A 26,106-nucleotide genomic window follows, 5' to 3' on the forward strand; every position below is an offset into this window, starting at 1 on the left:
TATATGGGTTCTGGTATTAAGGGATAACCAGCTTCTTAAAACATTTTAATTAGAATTTTAGATTTGTGAAGTTTCCATGAAACTAACATTTCTTAGTACCGCAGGCCTTGGGCAACCTTCTAAATATTCTTTTTTTTAACCTTAAGAGGTTAATGTAAAAAAAAAAAAATGCAATCTTATTTTTGTGCATCTATGTCTTAAGCAGATAGGCTTAAACTTTTTAAACTGTGTAGTTATGGTACTGGTTTGCCAGTTACAAAAATAAACAGTAAGTAAAACTGGAGTTCACTCAGAGTGGCAACACAAAAGACACAACAGTTGGTAACGTAACCACTTCTTAATAAGCTGGTGTTGAAACACAGCTGTCAGCAACTGCTTTGAGTAAAACATAGTAATAGATATAATGATGCGACTAAATATTTTTGACAAAATATCTTTTTTCAAATATTATTTGCCTCTAATGGTTCACAGCTAGAATATACTAGTTTATTGAATCTGACAGCAGTTACAATATCCTTGTCAGTATATCATCAAATATCAAACGCCTCTTCCAAGTTATAATAAAAAGTTTAAAAAAAATAAAGTCCTTCTAATTACTAATGCTAGAATACTAGGCATCACAGATACAATGCCATCAAGGGTCCTGAAGAATAATGAAAATAAATGGATCCTTGATTCCCCATTTTTCTCCATCTATCCACTAAAAAGTCCAATTTTTACTCAGTCAAGGCACAAGTTAGTCATCTTGGACTGAGTAAGGATTACAAGAAGTCTTGGCACAAAGGTGCCAACACATTTTTAAATTATTAAAAATAAACAAACTTTGTAGCTAAATTCTCTCTTTATTCTCCTTCCCTTAATCATCAGTGTCTTTTGCTTAAATTATTTGAAGATCACCAATTATTGCCAGAACATATTTGGAACAAATGTGATGAGTGAAAACCTTTAATCTACAAGTGTGAAATATATATTTTTATAGCAGAGTGGGAAGGAATCTGTTAACAACATATGTTAAATTCTGATTAGTGCCATGGATCTCACAGAAAAACAGCACTTTCTGTATGGGATATACAAAATAAAAATAAACCTACTCAGTAGCTCATGGATTAGCACTACATATGTTTGCTAGTTCCATTTTTCAGAGTAAACTTAAATCTTAGATATCATTAGAAGTAAAATGACAGTATTTTTTAATTTAGGGGAAAGTAAGGAAGAATATAACTGCTGGCTGTACTAAACTGTAGGGTATGGCTGTTGCTGTAGAACAGAGTGAAATGGATATCATGAAGCAAATGGAAAATAAGCTGAAGAAGAAAAGAACTGGGAGTTATACCTGCACTACTAATTATACCTATGTCCCTATTGTTAAAAAGTAGAGGAGCTCCCATTGTTCAACCCAACTGCTCAGCTGACAGTTTAGAGATCCTCCCCCTGGATCCTTTCTGTTTCCTCTGTTAGGTTGGTATAATCAGCCTTGTTTATGACCTGCAACCTGCTTAAAGTTTGTTCAGAATTTAGACTCAACTACAGGGGAGGGGCCACATTTCAATTAATGACCTCCAAATCTAGTATTTAATTTACTTAATATTTTAAGCTTACTATGTTACATAAAAATACTTGGGGGAAGGACTTAGAGGTGACAGGTTGGTTTATGCAACAATACATAAGAATAATGAGTTCTTCTGTCCAACACCCTAACAGTGCAAGGTTGTCCACTTAGACCTTGTACTGGAAATAATTCCAGCAGCAGAGAAAATGGATGTTTAATTGATTTTGTAAGACATTAAAGCTTTGTGATAATTTTTATACTCTCCTTTCCCAGAAAATGAGTGAGTGGTTCTCCAACTTCTAAGATGAAGTTGTTGTTATGCAAACTCTAGTTAGCTCTACATACTTACGTCATGTAAATTGCAAAGAAATATTCCCCCATATAGGTTGCAGTTAGCTGGTCTGAAAATATGCTAGAGGAGAGGAGTAACCATTTAACTTCGCCTTTTTTACAGCAGAATTATGCTGAATTTGTATCCTATTACTGAGATTCTTTGGTGATGGCTAAACGTGTTGGGTTCTGAGTATTTAGACTAGAATATGGTATGGTCTGAGGACTATTATTTATAAGGTAATGTATTAGGTTAATTTTTGAGAAATTCCTACCAATTCTCTAGCTATAAAAAGATAGTTTTAATAAATGTATGCGATTAAACCATTCTTCTATAGTCATTATGTCAGCTATTCTTTAAATCTTCAGTTTGGAGTGGAGCCCCACCCCACTATTGAGACATCACATCAAGGTTCTATAGCGATAAAATATTCCATTAGATGTATATTACTATATAGTATTTTAAATGGGCTAACTTTACCGTGTTTTGCAATAAAAGTCAGTGATGTTTCTTAAAAAGTATAGACTCAGTGCACAGTAGCTTAGCATTTCTAGGAAATAGAATATTCCATCTTCCAATAAAATCTACAGTGAACTGTTCTTCTAAGACTATCATCATTTGCATTGTAACCAGCAAGCACCTCCATGACTACTAAAGCAAACTGGTGTTGTGGAAGCTCACTTCCTACTTGAGTTCATACCCTAATATGCTAAACTTTTAGATAAAAGATTTATTAAAGAAAAAAGGTGAACAGATACAAAATAATTTAATCCAGCAAACAGTACATCTCTAGGTCTCAATAAAACATTACTTTTAATTCACTCCATTTTCTTTAAATAGTCCTCTTTGGTCTAGTCTTAATTCAAATTTGTAAGCCTGCCAAAAAGCAAGAAAAATAACTTATTTTAGTTTCAGATTAGTTAAGTGTGAGGTTGTTTTGCTCCCCTTTTTCTATTATAAATATGCATACAGGTTACTATTCCACAAATACAAAAGATAGAAATGATTGCTCTCAGATACAAAATAGATGAAGAGTCTTCTAGAAGGCTACTTCCTTTCAGATGCCGTTCTGTAGATTGTTATCTGAGGACTTCCAAAAGCTTGAGAGTTCTGCAAAGTACCCTTTAAAATTCTCCTGTCATCCATTTTCATGCTCCAACATCAGAGGTTGCTGCTGAATATCTGTAGGAATATAGCTTGTTGTCTGCTCCTCCACTTAACAGCAACTGTAGTGTGAAAAAAGAAGTTGTGGCAAATCGAGTTTTGGTATCTGAACAACATCTAAGCTTTTTATTTAAAAATAATATTAACAGGTTATGTCCTTCCTCTGAAATTGAATGTGAGGAGTAATGAACAATGGTTGTGTGTACACAAGTGACAATCCTCCCCGCCTCTAATTTAAATGGCTCAACAGCATAAATAATGGTCTACACCTTACCTTCCTATTGAAAGTAATTAAGGAAAGATGCAGCTTATGTAAACATTTTCTAAATCTGTATTGGTTTGCCACAATTTACTCTCCAAAGAATGAGGCCATTGAAACTGTGGCAAAGAATTTCTTTTGTCTGTAGTGGCTATATAGAAATGCACACAGGAACCCTGCCATAAAGTTCAGGCCAAAGGATAATCTTTTCTTCCACTTTCACATGCCTGACAATGTTCCACAGAAGGGGTAGAGCTCCTAGTAAGGGTACTATATACGGATGAGTCTTGGCAGCCTCCATAGTCTCTGGAATAGCAAACAGTGCTTCAAGGTAATACATTTTCATCATCAGACATATCATTGTGAATGGCTGCTGCTGTGACTTTTCTACCATTTCTTGGCTTTGTCCTACTAATGTTTTGGCAGATCTCCCACATTATTCCATGGAGGGGAGAAAGGGAACCATATGGTAGTGATGTAGGGGAAAAATGGTTATGTAATAGCAGCACATACTGTCCATTCCTAGACCATCATTATACAAGTAAGGCTCTACTTTCTTCCATCCCTCATAAAAGAGAGGAAAGCATGGCCCAGCACACACAGGTGTATGTTTCCAGTTACAAAAATACATTATAACTGCCTAATTTAAAATTAAATATCAGCCTTATTATTAGTACGTTTCTCACCCAGAACACATGCACTCTTAAAAGGAATGAAGTCCTGTTCTTTAAGTTCTTACCCCAGCTTCAGTCCAGTCCACACACAAAACCTTGTCTTCATGAGCAGCCAAGTCATAGAGAGGAGCCTTGCAACTGATAATTAGACAATTTGGCAATTTAGATAAAAAGATAATTTAGCATCTTAATTCTTTTCATAAATTTATATCATATATAGAATTGTTTATAATATATATTAAGTTGTTTCTCACACAGAAAATAACTAGGATGCTATTAAAAGAGTAGACATTTAAAAGATAATTGTTTTTCCACAGAAATTAGTGGTAAAAAGTAAGTCATGTGCAGGTTATTCAGCCACTAAATTCAGAAGTCAGTTGTTCCAGATGCTCTCTCATATCTCTAGAAAATTGTGTCTGCATGAGAAAACTAAATCATCAATGACAGACCATAGGGACAAGATACCAGTGGTGCAGTCAGTACAAGACATCATTTGTTTCCAGTTTTGCCCCATGTGTATTCTGTCTTTGTATTTCACCATTACAAAGCTGAACTGCTTTCTGGGTTCTCAGCCAATGGTTTTCAGCAGCTATCTAAAGCAGTGGCTCAGGAAATTTTGAACAGCCTTCTGGAAGCCTGGAGGAATTGTGGAATAAGAGGGCCAGTTCCCAAGAGGCTCTGAGTAGTGGTATTATCGCCTTGTTTCTTCTCAAAATGGAAGCCAGGAACAAACACTTATCCCATGTTTCTTCCTTACCAATGATTTTGAATAATTGGCTGTTATGCAATACTTTAGAATTATAGTCACTGGGGAGAAACAGGAGAAGAAAGTTATCTGTTCTTTTGATGAATAAGTCCTGTTACTACTGCATCACCCTAAAAAACTGAAAGCTCAGATAACCATGGAAAAATTGGCAATAGTTCTATGGTGGCTAACTACCCCAGTTAGATACAAGTGAAGTAGAGCACCATTTAAAAATCTGAAAAAAGTCTTTACTGGGAACTGTTATGTGGAGATATGTATGGTAACATGAACAGCAGACACATACAGGCAGGTCTATGAAGTCTGAGACACCACCTCTAACACAAAGCAGATTACTGTGAGTGTTGATCACCACCCTCCTATGTCCCTACAAGGAAATGCAGAAATATTTTCACCTGCCTGTACCTAGTTAAATGAGATTATAAGGTACAGAGCCTTTTTTTTTTTTTTTTTTTAAATAAAAGACTTGATTATGCACTCAAATCATAGGCTATTTGGTTCCCTTTGATACTTTCCCTTTCAAGCTTAATTTAGACGTCTCGCTTCTGCACATCTCAAGATACAAACCAACCTCTCCTTGCAGACGAGTCTCATATGGAGCAAGTCAAACTGCATGTAATGTTAAGCTCTTCCTGAAGTGAGAGAGAGAGAACATGTACTACTCCTAAAAATCTTGTTGGAATAGCAACATTGATTCCCTGATTCTCAAACCTACTAGCAATTTTGTTAATGAAACCTCCCCGCCAGTCTCATTAATTCAATTTTTATTGTCATAAAAATCCTGTGTTGGAAGATAAGATACCTGATAAGAATGGCAAGACAGATTTGGCATGCACTAGATAGAAGTGCATCTTGCCCTCCACTATATACACCTGTTCTCCAATTGCTTCAGGCATTTCATAAACTGCAGGAGAATCTCCATTTAACTGCCTGGTATATTTTCAATGTATATTAAAGTACTTGAACCTGCAAGTGTTATCTGTGAATGTGTCAAGAACATTTTTTACCTTCTTGTGTCCCATAGCTTGACAACGTTGTCTAGAGAGCCTGAGATCAGCTGTTGCTCATGTGTTGGGGACCACTTAACAGACATGACCCAACCAGTGTGAGAGGTCAGAGAAAGGAGAACCAAGGAGCCGTCTGGACAGAGAAACAGAAATTCTGTAAACCCCGACTTCAGATTTCCACAACAGGTCAGTTTATGATCCTTACAAGATACAGCAAGACAGTAAAGATTAATGTATATGAGTTTTGGGTAATTATTTTTGCTTTTAGCATTCCACATGAACTTTTCAGAGAAAAGCCAGAGATATTAAAACAAAGACATGAAAGCAATATAAGCTCCTATAGAGAGAACAAGAAACCAAAACTCATCATGTTGTTATTATTATACAGAGATTATCTTCACTTCTGAAGGATTTCTTTGAAAAGTAATGAACAACTCAAAGTATTAGGATTGGGATAAGAGAGTCTTATCTCTAGATAATATGTTTAAATCTGGCCTATATTTGTATAAACTAAATAGAATTTCTGTCTATGAAATGAATATGGTAATCTCAATCTATATCCTGAATTGCAATGACTGGCAACCTTATGAGACTCTGTGAGAAATCTAAAAATGGATAGATATGGGATCAGCTACGCTTGCACTTCTAAAAAAGGTCCCTCCTACTGAAGACTTAGACATGCCAGCAAGACAGTTGCATTTATTTTATAAATAGTAACTTTAGGTTTCACAGCTGTTACTTAGATAACTTTTAAGATTAAATAGGGGGAAAATAACATAAAAGAAAGATTAGATTAGTTTTCCAAGGTAACTTCTAAGAAATGAAAAAAGCATGGACCAAAAGACAAAGAGCATAAATAATATGAAAAACCAAGCAAGTACAAGCTACTACTCTGGTCAGCAGGGAAGGAATGATGGCTTCTCACCACTTAGAACAAGCATGCTCCTATGACTATAGGTTATGGTACGTAGCAGACCCTAGTTCATACAGCTTTCCTCAGCCTTCATTGTTCCTGTCATATTTTAGCTAAATGGTATTCATGCTTAGAAAACCCTACTACATGCAATATCAAACTTAAATGTACATCTCTTGAAACACATTAAATGGAGACAAATTAGAGAATGCAGAATGTCAATGTTCCTTCAGTTTACCTTTGCTGCGGGGATCCCACAGTCTGATATGTCTGTCAGAGCTCCCAGATGCGAGACGCCGACATAGCGGTGAGTAGGAGATAGAGTTAAACACTTTATTTCCTGTCTGCATAAGAAAAATTCAGCTATGAAATAGGACCAACTCTTCATCCTTGTAAAAGTTCTTAATCTAATCTGAGATGAGTTACAGCAGACAGGAATTTGTCAAAAAATCCTATCAGCTTCATGCATTGGATACTGTATCTCACCAAAGTTGATTTGAGACCTCCTGTTTCAACATCCCATAACTTAATTGTGTGGTCCCATGATCCACTGCAAATTTCTTCAGCATCTGACCACAGCACAGAGGAGATGGCTTCTGTATGACCAGAGAGGGTTGCCATGGGAGTCTATAAATTAAGGATGAGAAAAAAACCTGGATTAGTTAAAAGGAGAAAAGCCCATTATTTCATTAATGTTAATGTAAATTCAGTGGCAGAAATTCCAACAGAAACTTTTCTTCAGATATATTTAGCAAAAGAGAAACTGATAATGCCATGCTTTTCAACTGAATTTCCATGCAACTTCTAACTTAACCATACCCTTGTCAGTCCAAGTTGTTCAGTTTTCTGCTTCTTTCTTGGTCTGTTTGTTGCTTCTTCCACTTCATCCTCTTCATCTGTAGGTACTATGACAGAAACAAATCCCAGAGCTTTAATAAATCAAGCTGAAGAATTTTTCTATCTATCTAAGTTGTTGTATGTCCCCATGACCACAGAATCCACTAGCCCTCCAGATATGAATGTATTTATGCTCAATACTCCTAGATTAGTATTGTTGCTTTACACATGGTGCACTTAAAACAAATGGATTGTGACCTTTCCAAAATCCCAGTTGAATTCCTTAATAAAGCTATCCTTCCTCATAGGAAAACTCACAGTACATCCATCCTATATTGCATGTGTATTCACTATTTTAAAGCTGAAAGTACACAAACAGACAGCAGACACACGTTTAAAGATACAGGCTAAATATAAACAGGTATTATGCAAGGAAACAGTGACAGTCAGTTGGAGTAGGGAACCTGGATAGGTATCTTATATTTCTGAGAGGATCAGCTTAGTGAGATTATCCCACAATTCAGGATGCAAATAAAAGAATAGGAAGGGAGAGGTAATAACTGCAAGACTTCAAAGCTGATTAAATGCTAAAATGTGTCAAAAATATTTTGGGAATGGAGGGGGAAATAAAAAAAGAAAACAGCTGTAGGCAGTTATCAGCCACATGATAGCTAAGGACATGTGCACACGAACAAATTATCAAGAGGTAAAAAACGGATAGGACTTTACAAAGCATCAGATGCTTTATGATAACCACCTGTGTGCATGTTCCCACTGTGGTAGACGGAAGCTAAACTTGAGTAACTTGGCCCTCAATGGGTACATCTACACATGATGCTATGTTGCTATAGCAATGTGCTATGGCAACATACCGTTGGTGGGCACAAAACATGATGCTGTTGTTATGTTGCTGTACCGATAAGCTACCTTGCTATAGTGCATGGCTACAGCGATGTAGCTGCTAAAAATAACTGTGCACTGCTGGGACAGCACAGTAGCAGCTGTTATGTGCCATTATATAGTACTTCCTAAAGCAAGTGCTAAACATCAGCGCAGTAAAAACTGCACTATTGGGGCATGTGTAGATGTGCCCAATGAAAAACAAAAGCATGCACAGTTATTATGGAATAGCCAACATGCAGTAAATTCCCAACCTTCTACCTCAGAGTAACTACAGTAAAAGCTGTGTTATCCAGCACTTTATCAACTGGAAAGCTCCACTTACTAGCATCTGAGAGATGCGGCAAAAGCAAAACCGGAAGTCCCACTTCCGGTTTCACCGCCATGAGCCGAGTTCTTCTTTTTCTTCACTTCACTACTTCTTCAGCCCATGGCACAGCAGCCTGCACGGGGCCCCATTCCCTGTCCTGGCACACTGATGCCAGGGAGTGCACCAAACGGTGCATATCTGATTAACCAGCATCCCCCATTCCTGGGGGATGACAGATAACAGAGCTTTTGCTGTAGCGTGTATGCACATCCAACTAGTACTCCGATGAGTGTTAAGACAGCATGCTCTTTGGCTAAACTGTGAGATCTGTATATGGATAAAAGCCATAATCTGTTTAAGGTGACCAAATGTCCACTATTGCAGGAAAAGCAGCAAATAAATTATTAAAACGAGGGGAGCACCAATAAAGATTTTCTTGGCCGATACCGATGGCCATATCAGCCAATACCGATCTGATAGCCGATTTACAGGAATGCAGCTGGGCAGCCTGGAGAGCAGCATCCAGCTGGTAAGTCTGTGGGGGAAAGGGGCATGTGGGGGGCGGGGTACAGATCGAGGCCCCCACAATGAGGGACAGAGTGGGGTGGGGGCTGGGGCAGGCACTGCCCAGCCAAGACAGTGAATGCGACCCTAGGGCGGGGCGCAGCTCTGAATGGCTTATCCAGGGAGTGTGGGTGAGGCATGCAGGGCATGTGCTCCCTCAGATTTGTGCTTGGGGTGAGGATGGGCTGCCCGCTGTAGGCTCAGGGCCAAGGGCTGGGTGGAGGGGCTGGAAGGAGTGGCTACAGGGAATTTTGGGGTGGCTAGTCCACCCTGTAGCTACCCCTCCTAGTGCTGCGGCTCCCCCCCCCCCGGAAGAGGCTGGAGCTCTCCTGCCCCACCCTCCCCCTACGCCCTCCAGACAAGCCTCCTGCAACTCCGTTCCACTCCCAGCAGGGTTGCTTTCACTGCCCTGGTTGGGCATCACCTGCCCCTGCCCCACTCCCTCCGAAGCCCCTTCCCTCCACAGACTTACCAGCTGGATGCTGCACTCCAAGCTGCCTAGCTGCATTCGTGGCCCTATGCATGTGTGCAGCTGCATGCATGCATGCGGCATTTATCAGTGCTAGTATCGGCTACACCAGCCAAAAAAAGCCAATTGGCAATAATGTTAATTTTCCTGTTATCAGTGCCGATTCAATATGCGATTGATACATTGTTGTATCTCTAATAAACTCCTATGAATTTCACATATAACTTCTGGTTAAACTCTGCAAGCTCCACTTCTTTCTAGATATTATTCTGTAAAAATATTAGAGTCCAGAATATGTTTGAAGTCAATGGTTTTATATTGAGAAAAGAAATGCATATATACACAGTAATCATGCCAGGGCATTTTGCTGGGTTAGAAAATAGGGAACTTCTTGGTTTAGACACAGCTGAACACAGTACTCAGTCCTGGAACACACTAACTTAATATCTGGTTAATGCTTGCTACCTTGCACAAATCTACCTCTTGCAATTCTCTCCCCCACATTGCAAGAGATACCTCTCTTGTCATGGTAGATTTGTCAAATTAAGGTTCAGTGACTTCATTTTACTAGTTATCTTTTTGTTATTATGGTTAACAATTTGTTGTAAATATAAATACAAACATCATACTACTGATATGTTAGGAATCAGCATACGGAGAGAAACCATATGGACAAGGAACAGGTCCCAGAATGTTTTTTAATTTTTTGCAAAACTGTCAGGAAGGGGCTACACAATCCAATGCAAAATGGATGAAAGGGGTAGTCTTTTTAACTCGTTCTGTTCTTTCTGCATTAACCTAACTTATTTTTTCATCAGACCACCAAAAAAGATAAATAGTGCTCAAAGTTTATATTTTATGATTTAGCTTTTGCCACTTCACTGAGATTGTAGCATAATGCTTTAAAGTTCCTGTTAAAACTGAAATCTATATCACAATCCAAGTGCAGCTATTGTTGCTCCAAAATAATCTACATTAAAAAAATTAGACCCGGCAAAAATGTATACAGCCATGCTTAAGTTTATTACCATGAATATAAAGAATTTCACTGAAATCAATCATCATCACAATAGCAAACTTAAGCATATCTATAAGAGTTTCCAGAATTGGGGCCTCAGATTTACTGGGGCTGTTGACAGATCTTAATCCACAAAACAGCTCAGAAGCAACTAAACTACAATAACCAAAGTTAAATACAAAACCAGGCATTTCTTACATTCTAAATGAAAGTTATATACAAGCTGTAGCATTTGAAAATATGACTTTCTGGTGTAATTGAATAATTGGTTGTATCATATTTTAAAGAGCTAGGGCTTTTTATATAACTCGCCTGAAAGAAGCTGACATTTTCACTTAGATTTGTTAATAAAAGAAAAAGTTAAATATTCACTTTCAGTTTTTACAGAGCTTTCAGAATCATTTTAAAATTCAAGATGGCAAGAATTCTGGAGAAGGTTTAGTAATAAATCTTACCTGCAGACCAGATTTTTAACATCTTATCCCAAGATCCACTGCAGAGCTAGATAAATAGAAATGTCTATTAAAAAAAAATAAAAATCCAACTAGCTCTCAGAAGCCATAGGAAGTAATCCTGCCACAAAATGTTCACCCATACATTTTATTGTACGATGAATCAAAAAATGGATGAGTTGCCCTGGACTCTTCTCTTTTCACTCCTAAACAAGGCTGTGCAATTAGTTCATTTTTTGGATTGGCTGCCAAATCAAAAAGCACAAACACTTTGGTTCAGATTGGACTAGATGTAACTTTTTTTTTGCAAAAACAAAACCTGAATAAGACTTCATTTCACTTGACCTAAATGTTACATTAAGTTTAGTGAATCCCCACAGACTCCAAGGAAGGAAAATGATGCAGTTTGAACCAATGTTTCATTATATCTTTCAGGTATGTATCCAAATCACTTGGATAGGAAATATTCTGATACGGGTGTTCCACCATGCCTCCTGTTTGAGCTGCTCCAATTTGTATACCTTATTTCCCAATAAGCCAGGGGCGGGCAATTATTTTGGGCAGAGGGCCGCTTACTGAGTTTTGGCAAGCTAACGAGGGCTGCATGATAGGCAGCCAGGGGCAGATAAATATTAATTTTCTTAATTTTTTAGGGGCCCCACGGACCAGCCTGGCGGGCCACATTTTGCCCACCCCTGCAATAAGCAGCAAGTCAGGGTGAGTGTTTCCCTGGCCTGGTGGTTAGGACACTCAGGTTAAAAGTGAGATACCTGGGTTTCAGCCTTAATCCCATGAATCTGTATTTGAATTATTGGCATAAAGTAGAGCAGTGGTGATGGAGAGAATGAGAGCTCTGCTAATCCTGAATATTGGAACCTGGTGGTTAAGAAACTCTTTTGGGAGGTGGGTTCAATTCTCCTCACCCAGAAGGGAAAATTTAACCTAAGACCCCTACAGACAGGGTGGAGTGCTGTAGCTAGTGAATAAGATGAATGATCTTCTTTTTCTCCTCCCAGTTTTGTGAAAAACTTTCCCCATCTGAATCCATTTAGTAAATTTGGGTAAAATTCACAAATAATTCCAGTACAACAAAACATGTATTTTCTAACAAAAATACTATACACTGAAAATATTTTGCACAGCTCTACTCCTAAAAGCCCAATTAACTGCGTAACTCAATAAAGCAGTGTCAATATCTGAAGCTACCATCAGATTGTATGTGCAACTCTGGGAACTATGCGAGTCTTTCCAATATAGCACATTTTTACATCAAATGCTATGTTATCACTAATTTATAAAAGTCTTGATATCTCCCATTAATGCACAGACATATACTAACAGGATGCATTTCCAATCCTTGATAATATACAATGATCAATATGTATGTAGATAATAAGAAAGTATATATGTATGCAATCTACACACAACACGTAGGTCACTAACTCAACAAAGACCTTCCCCTGCAAATAACTTACTTTTGTTCTTGTGCAGTCAACAGCAATAGAGTCAACACTTCCAGAGTGTCCTCTGCAGCAATGCAGGGCTTGCACTTTGTTCCTTTCTATATTCCACTCCCATAGCAGGATAGTCTGATCCATAGATGCACTAAGTAGCAGGCATGACAAACTATCTGAGGAAGGAAGAAAGCAAATACTCCTATATAAATCCACTTACAGCAGTCCTTTTAAAAAACTTTTACAGAATGTATAGAAATGACCCAATGTAAGACTCTAAATTTGTAAGTACCATGAAAAGTGCCCAGAGTTAATTTTAGCAGTATTTAAACAGTTAAACAATTATTAGAAGATATGATCATTTTTAAAAATATGGCTTTTGACTTCATAAAGGGATTGCATTAATGAGGTGATTATTCAGTTTCTAACTTATGACCAAGGTTCCTGGTTTTCTCAGTTTAAAAACTGCAAATTCTCTGATTTAAACAAACAAACAAACAAAAAACCCAAAAAAGAGAGAGAATTGTAAATTCTCAGATTAAAAAAACTCAAAATCCATGATTAAAATGAAACACCACTATATATATAGGTAGCAATTGAACACAATGTTTTATTGATATATTTATAATTTTAAAGCAAGTTGGAAGCCTACCAGTGCCTCAATCACTATAATAAAATAAATTCTAAGTACCTATACATTTTGGTATTTGATTTTGGGTTTTTTTTATCATGGAAAATCAGAGCTCCCCCTTCCCCCTTCAGTCACCAGGATATAGGTCCAGGTCCCTCACTCTCAAGCCACAGCCCCCAGTCCTGTGGTGCCCCTCACTGCCCACCCACAGTAACCCCACAGCCCCCAGCCCTGCCAGAGGGGGCTCCCAGCTGCCAGGGCTATGGGGCCAGGAACCCAGGTCCGCAGCCCTTTACAGCAGCGCCCAAGCCCTGGCTGTTGCCTGTGGGAGCCGGCTGCTGCTGCAGTGGAGCAGAGCACAGGTCTTAGCTCCCCTTCCCTCTCCTCCATGGGTATTAAGGCTGGAGCAGAGCCCGTGGTGGGGGGTGAATGCGGTCTGCAGGCTTGAGCTCCCTGCCCTGCTGCCCTCTGCCTGGGGCCTCTGTGGCCCAGTGGGTAAGACCCAGTGTATCATGGCAGAGCAGGGCAGGGAAGCTTGGTGCTGCCATGGCGAGGCGCCCCCTGCCCACCTGGGAGCAGCAAGGGGCACAACTCCATGCCACCACCCCTGCTGCTGCCAGGAGGGCCAGAGGCACCTTGCCATGGTGGTGTGGGGCTTGCAGCAGCAGCACTGAGCCTTCCTGTCCAGCCCTGCTGTGGAGGGTCCTACCCACTGGGCCATGGAGGCCCCAAGGGCAGGGCAGCGGGATGGGGAGCCCAAACCTGCAGTGGGCAGTCCACCCCTGCCCTGTGCACAGATCTGGGGGGCACATACCCCTCTGACCCCCTTGGAAATGCATTCAGTGGCAGGGAGCCAGCCTCCTGGCCCTCCAGACGAGGCCCACAACCCCATCCCACTCCCTGCCCAGGACCTGTGGCTGCACATTCTAGCCCCAGCCCCAAGCCTCATGCACTGCCTAGGATGGGCAGCATCCCCAGCCCTGCCCAACTCCCTCCCTCCCTATAGGGTCCTCAATTCCACCCCCACCTGCCACATGCATGGGTGAGCATGCACAAGACGCCCCTTAACTGACCACCCTCCTCCTGCTCTCCTCAGCCCCTTGCAGACAGGACTCTGCCAGCCTGCAGACAGCTCTTTGCAAAAGTGGAAAATGTGTGTGTTTCTCTGTTAAAATGAAAAATTTGCACTATTCTCAGCTGAGAGAGAAAAATAGGTGTTTTTTTCCCTGTGGGAAACTGAAAACCTGGATCTCTGCTTATAACGGAGTGCTTACAATAACTATAAGCATCGAAGGTTTGTTTGGGGGTTTTTTTCCGGGGGGGGGGAGCGGGGGGGGGGGGAGCGGCGCGCGCGCGGTGGGTGGTGTTTGTTTTGTTTTGATAAATTTTAATCTAATCTCTCTCCAAATCAGAAGGTAATGTACTGACCTTTTTTGACCCATGCCACATCTTTCACAACTTCTGTGTGCCCAGCAATAGTCATGATGGGTTTTCCTTCTAGAGACCATATTCGAGCAGTGTGATCATAAGAGCCAGTTAAAATCCTGCAGGATATAAAAGGTGAAACATGTTTATCTTTGCAGCTAATGCTGCTTCATAGGACATTATTTCTGTGAGGATCTTGGACAATATTAGCCAATAACCAATTGAAAAATGTGAATAAAGAAAAATAGCTCTTGATAGCAAACTTTGTCCCCTTTGAATGCAAAAAGGCTTATTTGCAAATACTGAAAAAAATGACATTTTATTCAATAAAGCTTATACTTTCCTATTAAGTACAGCATTAAAACATGCAGACTTTCAGATGAAAAATAAAGGAAAAAGAAAGAAAGGAGAGATAAGTATGAATATTGAACATCTTGTATATGAATTCTGAAGCGTTATATCTAGGTCAGAACCAATTATTATAAAATTATTATTAATACTTTGTACTTGATAATATCTTATGATTAATGGTTTGAAAGTGCTTTGAGATTCTCTAATTAACAGAGGATTCTCAGTACAGTCAACAGTGAATATAAGATCTGGAAATATACAATAGAAAGGATTAATGGCATGGTTACCTTTTTCTTCTGAATTTTTTAAAAGTACTTTAGGTAAGGTGTCAGATAATTATATTTGTCATCATTACATCGACATTATATTTGAAATATGAATGGTTTTAATTAATAAGTTTAAAGAAACAAAAACACTGAGTAGCATTTATTAATATTAATGTATACAATCAATATTGACTCCTCCTCTCCTAACCATGGTAATTTTCCACTTGGGTTAAAGTTACTTTTAGGGCACATTTACATGTCACCCTACTGCAACGTAGTGACATGCTCTCTGGGTGTAGTGCATTGCTACAGTGATGTAGAGGCTTAACCATGCACACAGCACAGTAACCATCCATACTGCGCCATGCTTTAGTACTTCCAAGAGGAAGTATTTTGATATAAGTACTTCCAAAAGGAAGTACTAAAGCATGGAGCCATAGCAATGTGTAGATGCGCCCTCAAGGTAACAAATAGCTATTCAAACTTCAGCTACTTTCCCAGCTGTATGATCCATCTAAACCTGACAGGCAGAAATACCAGCTTAAAAAAAAGGCAGAAATGGGAGAGGGAGAGGGCACCAATAAACAGAGAACTATAGCATCAGTTACTGAGAACAGGACAAAAATTGGAAATGTAAGACTGGCCGATACCATTCTTCAGTAGCTTCCACAGAACTAATCCAGTCGTCATGGAACATGCACTCCTCAGGTTGAGGTGCCGTGTACTTCTCCACATACTCAATTTCTACCACTTCCTCCTAAACTCTCAAAGACAAAAATATGGTCAGTTTGGGGGACTTGTTTTTCTTATTTCTGTTTTTTCAGCAGCAAAAATACAGTCCAACTGATCAGCCCAAGATCTTGACTATACAAGCATCCTGCCCTCCATATAGTTGTAAACCTCTTCTCTGCCACAAAATTTGAGTTACTACTATAAATAGGATTATAGGCAGCCCTGACTCCATGACAGACAAAAATATGCACAACTGAACATCAAGCAGATAGTAGCAATATCAGGACCTTACTAATCAAGAGTAAATTAACTACCTGCAAATGCAAGTAGCAAATTTACTTGCAATTAGTAATGGTGCAGTAGGGCTTGTGTAGATGCATGACCAGGAGCAAATCTGCTCCCATTCAGCCGGCCACTAGGGGGCAGGAGATTGCTCCCTGCCCCTGGGAGTTTTCTGCTGCTGGGGTGGGCTCCACCACCAAAGCCCGGGCAGGGACTATGTCCCTTTGCCCTGCCAGTTGGGAACTCCACACCTCCCATTCTGTTCCCCACCTGGCTCTAGGAGTGAGGAGCTGGGCAAGGAACAGGCTAGGGAGCTTGCTGCCCAGCCTGTTCCCCACCCAGTTCTGCACTCGTGCAGCTGAGTGGGGAACAAGCTCCCCAGCCTGTTACCCACCAAGCTTCACCCGCGCCCGCAGGAGCTGAGCAGGGAACAAGCTCCCCAGCCTCCACCCCACATGTGGGGTGGGGGGCTGGGAACAGTCTTGGTTAGGGCCAGGTTTCAGCCCTGTGCCCTGATCGGATGAATGAGGCATGGGGCTTGGAAAGAGCTGCAGGGGTGGGGTAGATCCCAGCCTGCTGCCCCACCAGTAGATTGGGGCAGACAGCTGGGACCTGCCCCTCCCCTGCAGCTCTTTCTAAATCCCCTGCCCCTGATCAGGGAGCCAGGCCTAGGAGGACATTGTCCCTGCCCCAGCAGCAGGCAGCCTCCTGGGGCAGGATGTAATGTCCCAGTCCGGGCAGGAGACAGATGTCTTCTGGCCTGGTGCTCCCTGCCAGCCCCTTGGCTAGCACCCAGAGGGAGCCTTAGAGTTCCCACTGGTGGCAGCAGGGGCCCATTGGAGGGTCCCACGAAGTGGGAGCAGTTTGTTGCCATTAGCACAATCTGCTCCCACTTCCCTGCCCGGGAACGTTTACTTATGAGTAGTTTACTCCTGAGTAAACTGATCCCAGATCAAATGCATGTGTAGACACGCCTTAAGAGGCCAATCCTACAAACATTTAAACGTGAGGGTAACTTTACTCGGGAAGCAGTCCCATTGAAATCAATGACTAAAATGAGTAAAATTATAGACATCCTTAAGTGTCTGCAGAACTAGATTCTTATGAACTGCAAGCACATCAGAAGGAAAAAATGGGAAATAATCTGTATTCCTGCAGAAGTGAAAGAACACTAAGAAAGGAAAATAAGCAGAATATTCAGAATTAGGTCACCTTTACATATCAGAGTAAGCAAGGCATGGGGTGGAAAGTTGAACTTTGAAACCTGAATTGAACCAAGTAAACTACCTAGAATCTTTTAAATTCTGTTGTCCTACAGTGAGGTCCAGAGAAAGCGAGCATGACTTACTGTTGAAATGTTTTCCAGTTCTACGTGTTTGACCAATGACATACGCAGGAATTGGCCTTTGATAAGGAAGTCGAATTCCACATATTTGTGGTTCTCTGAGGAAACCGAGAGAAACAATTAGTTTTAGTATATCATAACTTAATTCATACTCTCAAGAAAAGGATTCAGCAATGGCAGTTTTTAGAAAATGAAGCCAACATTTCATTTAAATTAAATGCAATGCCAGCTTCTTTTTCCAGATACAACTGTACTCAATAGGATTATAACAAATATCCACAGAATATTTTAAGCAGCATTTTGGCAGTTCCACTTAGAGTGGTAATAAGCAATCAAGACAAAGAGAGGGCTGTAAAGCAAAGCTGTATTTCTTAATCCTGTTATTTTATAGTTCATTTTTCACCATCACTCTACCAAATACATAAAATCTTTGTAAGTTCATATCAAAGTAAACTATTTAAAGGCAGGGGACAGGCTGGAGTTCCAAAAACACCCAAACCTCCACCCATGCCTTGGCTCGGCGTGCCAAAGTCAGTGCTGTGAGGGGCCCGATCCTCCTTGTTGGCAGTGGCTGCATGTATGCTTCTGGGCAGATGGCAGGGGAGAGGCCAGGGTTGTTCTGCCTGGGCCCCTTCCTCACCATGTGCTGTGAAGCGTGCATGTATCTGCTGCTGCCACAGCTGGTGTTGGGGCTCTGGAGTCTGGCACAACTGTTTGCAGCCTGCCAACCACCTGCTGCAGCTGCCCAGAGCCTGGGCCAGCGGTGGCAGGCTGCAAACAGCTGCACCAGGCTCCACAGCCCTGGTACCAACTCCATGGTGGTAGCTGCATGTGTGCTTCTGGGTCCACAGCCAGAAAAGGGTCTGGGGCAGCACAACTCTGGTCCCTCCCCTGCTGTCCATCCCAAGGTGCAGCTGCCACCAGCACAAAGCCGGGTTGGGGAATCCAGTGCAGCAGTTTGCAGCAGATGCCTGGTACAGCCAGCCCAGACTCTGGGCAGCTATAGCAGGTGGCAGCCAGGCTGTAAACAGCTGTGCTGAACTCCGCAGCACCAGTTCTGTGGCAGCAGCAGCTGCACGTGCGCTTCTGGGCAGACAGCAGGGGTGGTGCCAGGGTTGCACTGTGCCCTTGGGTCCGTTCCCGGCCATGTGCTGGAGCCACTGCAGCCACAGACCTGGTGCTAGGGCTGTGGAGCATGGCATAGCTGTTTGTAGCCTCCCAGTTGCAGCTGGCCCAGGTTCTGGGCAGCAGCTGCCTACAAGAGCCCAGGTTGCTTGCAGCCTCCCAGCCGCCTGCTGTGAGCAGCCTGGGCTCTGTGGCTGGTGGCAGCTGCCCAGAGCCCAGGCCGGCTGTGGCACGCCAAGGAAAATGGCCTCACGTCATACTCTGGCCAGGGGTTGCTGATCCCTGTTTTAAGGTAAGGTACTCCTCTCAGATTCAGAAAGCATATCTTGCCTTCAATATTGTTATGTGCATGGAATCCTGCCCATGTCCCCTAAATGCACCTGGATATACAGTAGCGGATGCGATTCATGAATGTCTTTAGAGTTTGTTACTGCTATTCTTCATCAACATCAAGGTGGGACCACTGTAATCACCACCAGGAGGGGTAGCCTCTGAAGAACTCTTAGCTTTAAACATTCAGTCTTTAATGCACACCTTCAAAATGTTATGGGTAATTGGAGAATACAACACACATTTAATGCCAGAGGCTAGAAACAATATAAAGCCCTTTTTGGATGGAGAGAGAGTTATTTGAAAGACCACGTCCATTCACATCTGCTCAAACATTTCAGTAGTTAATACCTGGAATTGGGTTATTCAGCCCTTGAAACTTGTATTCTCTGTTGGCTTGCACACCACAACTGAACTCTGGTGAGCTTCAGCTCATATTGCAAGATTTTATTGTTTAGGCAGCGAACTGAATTATTTTTTTTGTTTCCATTTCTCATCTCTCCTTTAATTTGATGCCTCAGAAAGTTTTATTATTGGTTTTATTTTGAATATGCCCCCAACACTACCTCAGGACCCCACTAACAAAATGAAGACAAAGCTTGCAGACTATAAAGAAGGACAGAAGTGTCTGTGTGTCTTACACTCTGGATTGTCCCAATCCTGCCTACAATCAGTTCTGCGCAACTGGTCCCTTCTGTATGCACACAGTTCCACTCACTTAAGTGAAACTCTGCAGGGAAGCAAAGGTTCATCTGCATGGACACTCTTGCCGGATCTACATTTTCAACGACCATTGTACAATACCAAGGAACTGTTACATTCCACGTAAGGCAGGTATAGTCACACAAATACAGGAATGACAACTATTTTCCCTCATGAGTATTTATAGGGAATTTGGTGATCTTTGATGTAACTAGTGGTTCGTATCTAATATAACTTGCAAAGGCTTATATGTGTACTTAACTTTATTCATATGCATAAACTGTTGTAGGATCCAGACCCTTCTAATTTAAATCTCTGTAGCAGTGGTTTTCAACTTGTGGTCAACGGACCCATGGGGGTCTGCAGACTATGTCAAAGGAGTCTTCAAAAGATTACTGTGATCAATCAAAAGCATGTGAATACCCATGCTTAGACTACAAAGGGGTCCACACTTCCATTCAAGATTTCCAAATGGGTACACAATCATGGAAAGTTAGTGTTGGAAGGGACCTCAGGAGGTCATTTAGTCCAGTCCCCTGCTCATGGGCAACTAGTGCCACCTTAGTGGCCGGGGGGGGGGGGGGGGGGGGGGGGAGAATGACGACAGACATGCCCCCCCCCGCAGCTAATCTTACTGACCAGAGGCAGGGTCCCCCCACGGCTGATCGCACCAACTGCAAACTGGCCATGGTGCTACTGGTAGTGGCTGCGGCATTTCATCTGGCACTCCCACTCCCTAGCCAGCGCTTGCGGGGGGGGCACCAGTGCTCCTGCCTACCCGTCGCCTAAGCAGGGAGCGTAGCCTGTCAGGGGGTGCACCAGCGCTCTCAGGGAGTGCACGTGCACCCCCTACATGTCACCACTGCCCCTGCTCAAAGCAGGACCATCCCCAACTAGATCATCCCAGCCAAAGCTTTATCTAGGCGGGTTTTAAAAACCTCCAGGGATGGAGTTGTCACCACCACTCTGGGTAACCTGTTCCAGAGTTTTACTACCCTCCTAATGAGAAAACTCTTCCTAATATCTAACTTAAACTTCCCTTACTGCAACCTAAGACTGCTGCTCCTTGTTCTGTTATCTGTCACCATGCAGAACAGTCTAAATTCATCTTCTCTTCTCTAGACTAAATAAGCCCAGTTCCCTCAGTCTTTCCTCATTAAGTCATGTCCCCCAGACCCCTCACCATTTCTGTCGCCCTCTGCTGGACTCTCCAATTTGTCCGTATCTTTTCTGTAGTGGGGGCACCAAAGCTGGACACAGTACTCCAGATATGGCCTCACCAGTGCTCACTAGAAGGGAATAATCACTTCCCTCAATCTGCTGCCACTGCTCCTACCAATGCAGCCCAGTACGCAGTTAGCCTTCTTCGCGACAAGGGCATACATACCTCTTGGCTCACATTCAGACTCCTGATCACTGTAACCCCCAGGTCCTTTTCTGCAGAGCTGCTGTGCAGCCTGTACCAGTGCATAGGATTCTTCCATCCTAAGTGCAGGACTTGTCCTTGTTGAACCTCACGAGATTCAGCAAGGGTCCGGAAATAAAAAAAGGTGGAAAACCACTGCTCTACAGTACAGGTTCTTAAGAAGAGATTCTGAATACATCAGCGTGTTCCTAGCTATGTCTTCTCAAATTAGTAAGTTACCTTCTAAGTACATACCATTTTTAGCTTCCAGCAATTTATTGATGACGTTACTGAGGTCAGCGATTTCCGAGGCGGCGGGGACGGAGAATGGAACATCGTCTACTACGTACCTACAGAGAAAAAAAAATCAGGATGAACTTTTCAGACACGCAGACAAAAACCACGCAACAAGCAGAAAGCAAATTCATTAGTTGCTGTTACAGTCCCGTGTCTTTTCTTCAGTAGTCCATCACCCCTGTAGCGAACAAAGCCAATATTCACGTGGTTGGACCCCACGACTTGCCCCTACCCTTTGCCAAGATTTTTGGAGCGCCTCTCACACGGACGTGACCCAGCAGATGCAGCATCAGGCCACTGGGTATATCTACACGTCCTGCAGGGACCACAAGGCGCCTGTGTGCAAGCAGCATCGAGGCGGCTCTAGGGTTTTATGCTGCGACTCCTATGGGCAGGAGACCAGGGCAAAAGAGGTACCACCTCGGCTCCCACACCCGGCTGCCCCTTGACGGCGCCTGCCCGTGCTCGGGCCCCGCCGGGAGCGGGACCAGGACCGCCCCACGCCGCGCTCCCGCCCCGCACTCACTTCTGGTTGTCCGTGAGGAACCGGGCCTGCAGCTGGGCCATGGCCGCGAGCGGTCCCAGTCGGCGGCAGGCGGCTCAAGACCGCGCCGGCCCCGCGTGCAGTAGAGCCGCGCGCGCTCGCTCGCCCGGGCCCAGGCGGCGACGCGGATCAACAGTCCCGCAAGCAGCTCGTCGCGCCTGTCGTTAAAGGCCCAGGGCAGATCCACCCTCCCGCAGCGCGGGGACAGCCCGCGGAGCACACGCGGAGCCTCGGGCCCGCCCTCGCGCAGCCGCCCCAGGAACCTGCCAGTGCCCGCACGCGGCCGGCTGGGACCTCAGGAGAGACTGCGACTCCCAGGAGCTCCCGCGCGAGGAACCACATCTCCCAGCATGCCGCGCGCCCCGCCGCTCCCAGTTTGCTGCGTCTCCCCTGCTTTGCCAGAACCGGACTGTGGCTTCGGGTGAGGACGGGAGCGGCCCGTCCTTCCGGGCACTACGGTGTCCCGCGGGGGCCGTGCGGGCTCGGGCTTGCGCCTGCGCGGCACGGCAGTCTCCATGGTGGCGACCGCGGGAGCCAAGACGAGGTTGAGTAGACTCGTTCTGGATCCTCTGCCGGCCGCGCCCAGCCTCCTCCCCTTCCCTCCCCTCCCCCTGCCCCGCGGGCCGCCCGCGGCTGAGGGGCGGTGCCAGTGCCAGCGGGGCCCCGTGGGGGGCGGGGGCGATGCTCGTGGGCCCGCGGCAACCCCCGCCCCCACTATGTGGTGCGTGGCGCCCCCGCCCCACCCCCGTCCCGGGGCCTCAGACTTGCCCTCCGCCCAGCTGCTCCGTGGGGCCCCGGGAGGAGCCGGCGGTGCCGGGGTCCCAGCTGGGCCCATCGCGGGCTGCGCGGGGCCGCGGGCGGGACAGGCTGAGCCGGGTTGCCAGGAGCCAGGACCCGAGTGCCTTCCCCGCAGATGGCACGAAGTCCCTGTACCCGTGCTTTCCTGTTCACGTTTGCAGCCTCCGCCATGATCCGTTTCTTGCAGAAAGGCCGCGCAGAAGCTTTCCCGCCTGCTTCTCTTCTTCGAGGCCCACCTGGCTCCGCCGTCCTGGGGAGCAGGCGGCTCAGAGGCTGTGCGGACCCACGGTTCCAGGCTGGGCCTTCCCCGGCGGTCCCCTGAAGGAGGAGGGCAGCGCGCTGGTGCTGGTTCAAGGATGGACGCGGCCAAGGTAACGCCGTTATTTGAGTGCACAAGGGCATGACTCTGCTTGGCCTTTTTTCCCCGTTACACTTCATTTGTGCCCATTACGATGTCTCTGTGCCAAGTAGATCAGCGGTTCCCAATCTGTGGTACACGCGCCACCAGCGGTACGCAGACAGCCTGTCAGCAGTACGCATTAATGGATTTATATTATAATTACTTTATATGACAAAAATGTGTTGGTGGTACTTACAGTTGCATCGTTGGTACTAAAGGTTGTATCATTTTAAATTGGTGGTGGGCAGTGTCAGAGTTTAGGAACTGCTAAAGTAGAGCGCTAACGTGTTGTCCTGAGCCTGCCAGCTGTGGGGCGGTTGGTGTTGGAGAGGGCTGGCCGACCTGCGGCACTAAGTGACTGGGGCAGGGACAGGCAACAGAATGGCAGCTCGGGCAGAGAGCAGGAAGCAGCAGATTGGGCCAGGGAAAGGAATCGAAATGGCAGGCGGGGAGGGTGCAGGGCTGATTTCTGGCACGCCTGTCCAAAAAGATGGCTCCCACTGGCATACAAGCTACTTCAGGTAAGGGTGATCATTAGTTTAAACATGTTGTCTAACCCTTCTCAGGTCTACTTGATGGGCATACCATCATCTGATGGTAAACATCATCACCTAGTCCAGGACAATATTTTTGGGCAGTGCTGAAAACACCCACAACCTCAACTTGTAAGATGTTGGTGTGCCAGGGGTGGACAGCTGTAGGACCATGAGGGGCCTGATCGTTGTTGCGGTAGCGCAGCCCTGGCCCCTTCCCCACCCCTGCCCCAAGGCACATGTGCCAAGCAAAATGCCTTTGCATGTCATGCATACCGGGGGTTGCCTAACCCTGACCTAGTCCACACTAGCACTTCCAGCTGGCTAGGATTCTCTTTAGGGAGCTGTACCACTGATAGTAATACAGCTACATTTTTAAGTTACTTAGTGTAGCATGTGCTATTTGTTGTACAAACTATCCTTTTCAGGGTGTTGGAACTGCTGGTACTATATTTGCTTGAAGAATATGAAGAAGCTACAGCTTCCAACCAAGCACAGTGCACACATTAAGTTTATATATCTATGAATTAAAGTCCAATACAGCAGCTAGTGTGAAAGTAGAACTCGTTCTCAATATGTTTAATTTTAAAATGTCCTTAAAACTAAATATTTCTGTTAAGTAGTTCCATTGTATTTCATAGCTTTCTTCTAAATTTTTAAGCCTTGTGCCTAACAGAAAAGGAATTACCTGGGTCCAGTAGTTGATAGGCTTCCATTGAGTATTTGCTTACAAGTTGCTGTTGTTTAGTGTTGCTCTGAAATAGTTTTACTGAATTTTGCTACAGACTTGATGTGGGTGCCTTTGTGAAAATCCATTAGAATTTTTATAGCACTTTGATGTCCCTTTGGATAAAGGATATTATATAAATGTCAGATTATTTATAAAAGTGCTTAAATATGTGCATACACACAGGGAGTCAGTGTGCTGATTCAGAAAAGGCAAAATGTTTTGCATTCAGGGCCTAACTTTAATTCTCTAGAAGAAAACAACTGTAATTTTACTTGGGTAAGAACTGAATAAAAATGTAAAGATTTAGAACTTTGTGAAAAATTCCATGGAAGTTTTGTCTTTGAGTTCCGAGGAGGCTAGATTTTGACCTAAACTTATAAGATTTACATTTTAAAAAGCAATTAGGAAGCAACATCTCTAAGCTGAGGTAAAGTGCACTCTGAATGAGGGGCTGAAATGAAGTACTGCAGTTTTTTTTTCCAGGTTGCCTTCTAATGGAAGAAAATGGAGTTGATCATGATGTCAGCATGGAGAGAGCCAAAGACTTACTGGTAGTCAACTTGAATAGGACGGGAGAGTCAGAAATACATGGCCATTCGTTTCAGGTGAGACAAACTGGAATGTAGTTGTCCCAGTAACTTATTTCCATCATCTGTGAAGAGTTTATAACACAGCAATTTGTTTACATTAAATATCAATAAATCTTATCTATTTTTCCTCTCATTACTTTATATCATGTACAGAATTGTCCTTACTTTGATTTTTAATACTGTTTAATTTAAAATGAATGGCTATCTGGGTGTTAATTCTAATTAGATTGCATTCTGGTAATGAATTTAATAAACTGCAGATCTTTCAAGGATGGTATGCTTGTATTACTTAAAAAAAAAAAAAAAAGTTATTGAAAGATTTCTGAAAGAAATATTAACTGGAGTGGATGAGAGTGGTGGGTGTTGAACACTTCTGAAAATCAGTCTGCTTATATTGGTGTCTAAATATGCATTTAGAAGCTTGTTTAGCTACCAGGGACTCTTCTGGCTGTTGCCATCTATCTTCTATCAAAGTATTTTCATCCAGTTCCTGAAAATATGTATTAACGTTCCTTTGTTCATTTTACAGTTTTGTGCATTCTAAGATGGTCATGTTCTCAAAATAAAATACTGTATTTTGTCCTTCATATAGTATGGTAAAGCAACTTATGCAATATATGAGTTATCATTGTTCTGATTTAATTGAATAGAGCAAGCCATCAATCCTCTTTCCTGAAAATAGGTGCTTGGAGTTAAGACCATTTTATTTAGAGGAGGAGCATCAAACGTATGGCCTGCTGGCTGGATCTGACCTGTGGAGCTATGTGATCTAACCCATAGGTCAGGGAGGGCAATTATTTCCAGCGGAGGGCTGCTTACTCCATTTTGGCAAGCTCTTGAGGACCACATGGGTAGCCCTGCCCCTTGACAGATGCCCTGCCCCCTGGTCACCATCTTGGGACCAATGTCTTGGGACCAATGTCTCAGGGCTAGCACCAGTGGGGTTCAGAGTGGGG

General features: G+C 43.4%; 2 protein-coding genes across 3 annotated transcripts in view; one reads left to right on the forward strand and one right to left on the reverse strand.

The window, feature by feature from the left end:
• Positions 1-2: 2 nt before the first annotated feature.
• On the reverse strand, positions 3-22,313 carry WDR12 (WD repeat domain 12). The gene is made up of 13 exons (XM_006273505.4): positions 22,082-22,313; positions 21,514-21,608; positions 17,700-17,794; positions 15,988-16,094; positions 14,724-14,839; positions 12,686-12,840; positions 11,214-11,259; positions 7,480-7,565; positions 7,147-7,287; positions 6,899-7,004; positions 5,748-5,880; positions 4,043-4,115; positions 3-3,106 (listed from the first exon to the last, which is right to left on the reverse strand). Exons 1-13 carry the CDS (start codon positions 22,120-22,122, stop codon positions 3,029-3,031), a joined length of 1,272 nt encoding a protein of 423 aa, XP_006273567.1. The 5' UTR covers positions 22,123-22,313; the 3' UTR covers positions 3-3,028.
• Positions 22,314-22,555: 242 nt separating this feature from the next.
• CARF (calcium responsive transcription factor) overlaps positions 22,556-26,106 on the forward strand; it is a 55,811-nt gene continuing 52,260 nt past the window's right edge. The window contains exons 1-3 of one of the 2 annotated variants that reach the window (XM_006273499.4): positions 22,556-22,643; positions 23,085-23,268; positions 25,044-25,165. In XM_006273499.4, the coding sequence (XP_006273561.1) occupies positions 25,055-25,165 (111 nt within the window). In that variant the 5' untranslated portion in view covers positions 22,556-22,643; positions 23,085-23,268; positions 25,044-25,054. Of the gene's footprint in view, positions 22,644-22,744; positions 23,269-25,043; positions 25,166-26,106 lie in introns of those variants that run through there. The other variant, XM_019492171.2, reaches the window with a different exon arrangement.

Source organism: Alligator mississippiensis, chromosome 4 (genome assembly GCF_030867095.1).
Source record: "Alligator mississippiensis isolate rAllMis1 chromosome 4, rAllMis1, whole genome shotgun sequence".
NCBI classification, from domain to species: Eukaryota; Metazoa; Chordata; order Crocodylia; family Alligatoridae; genus Alligator; species Alligator mississippiensis.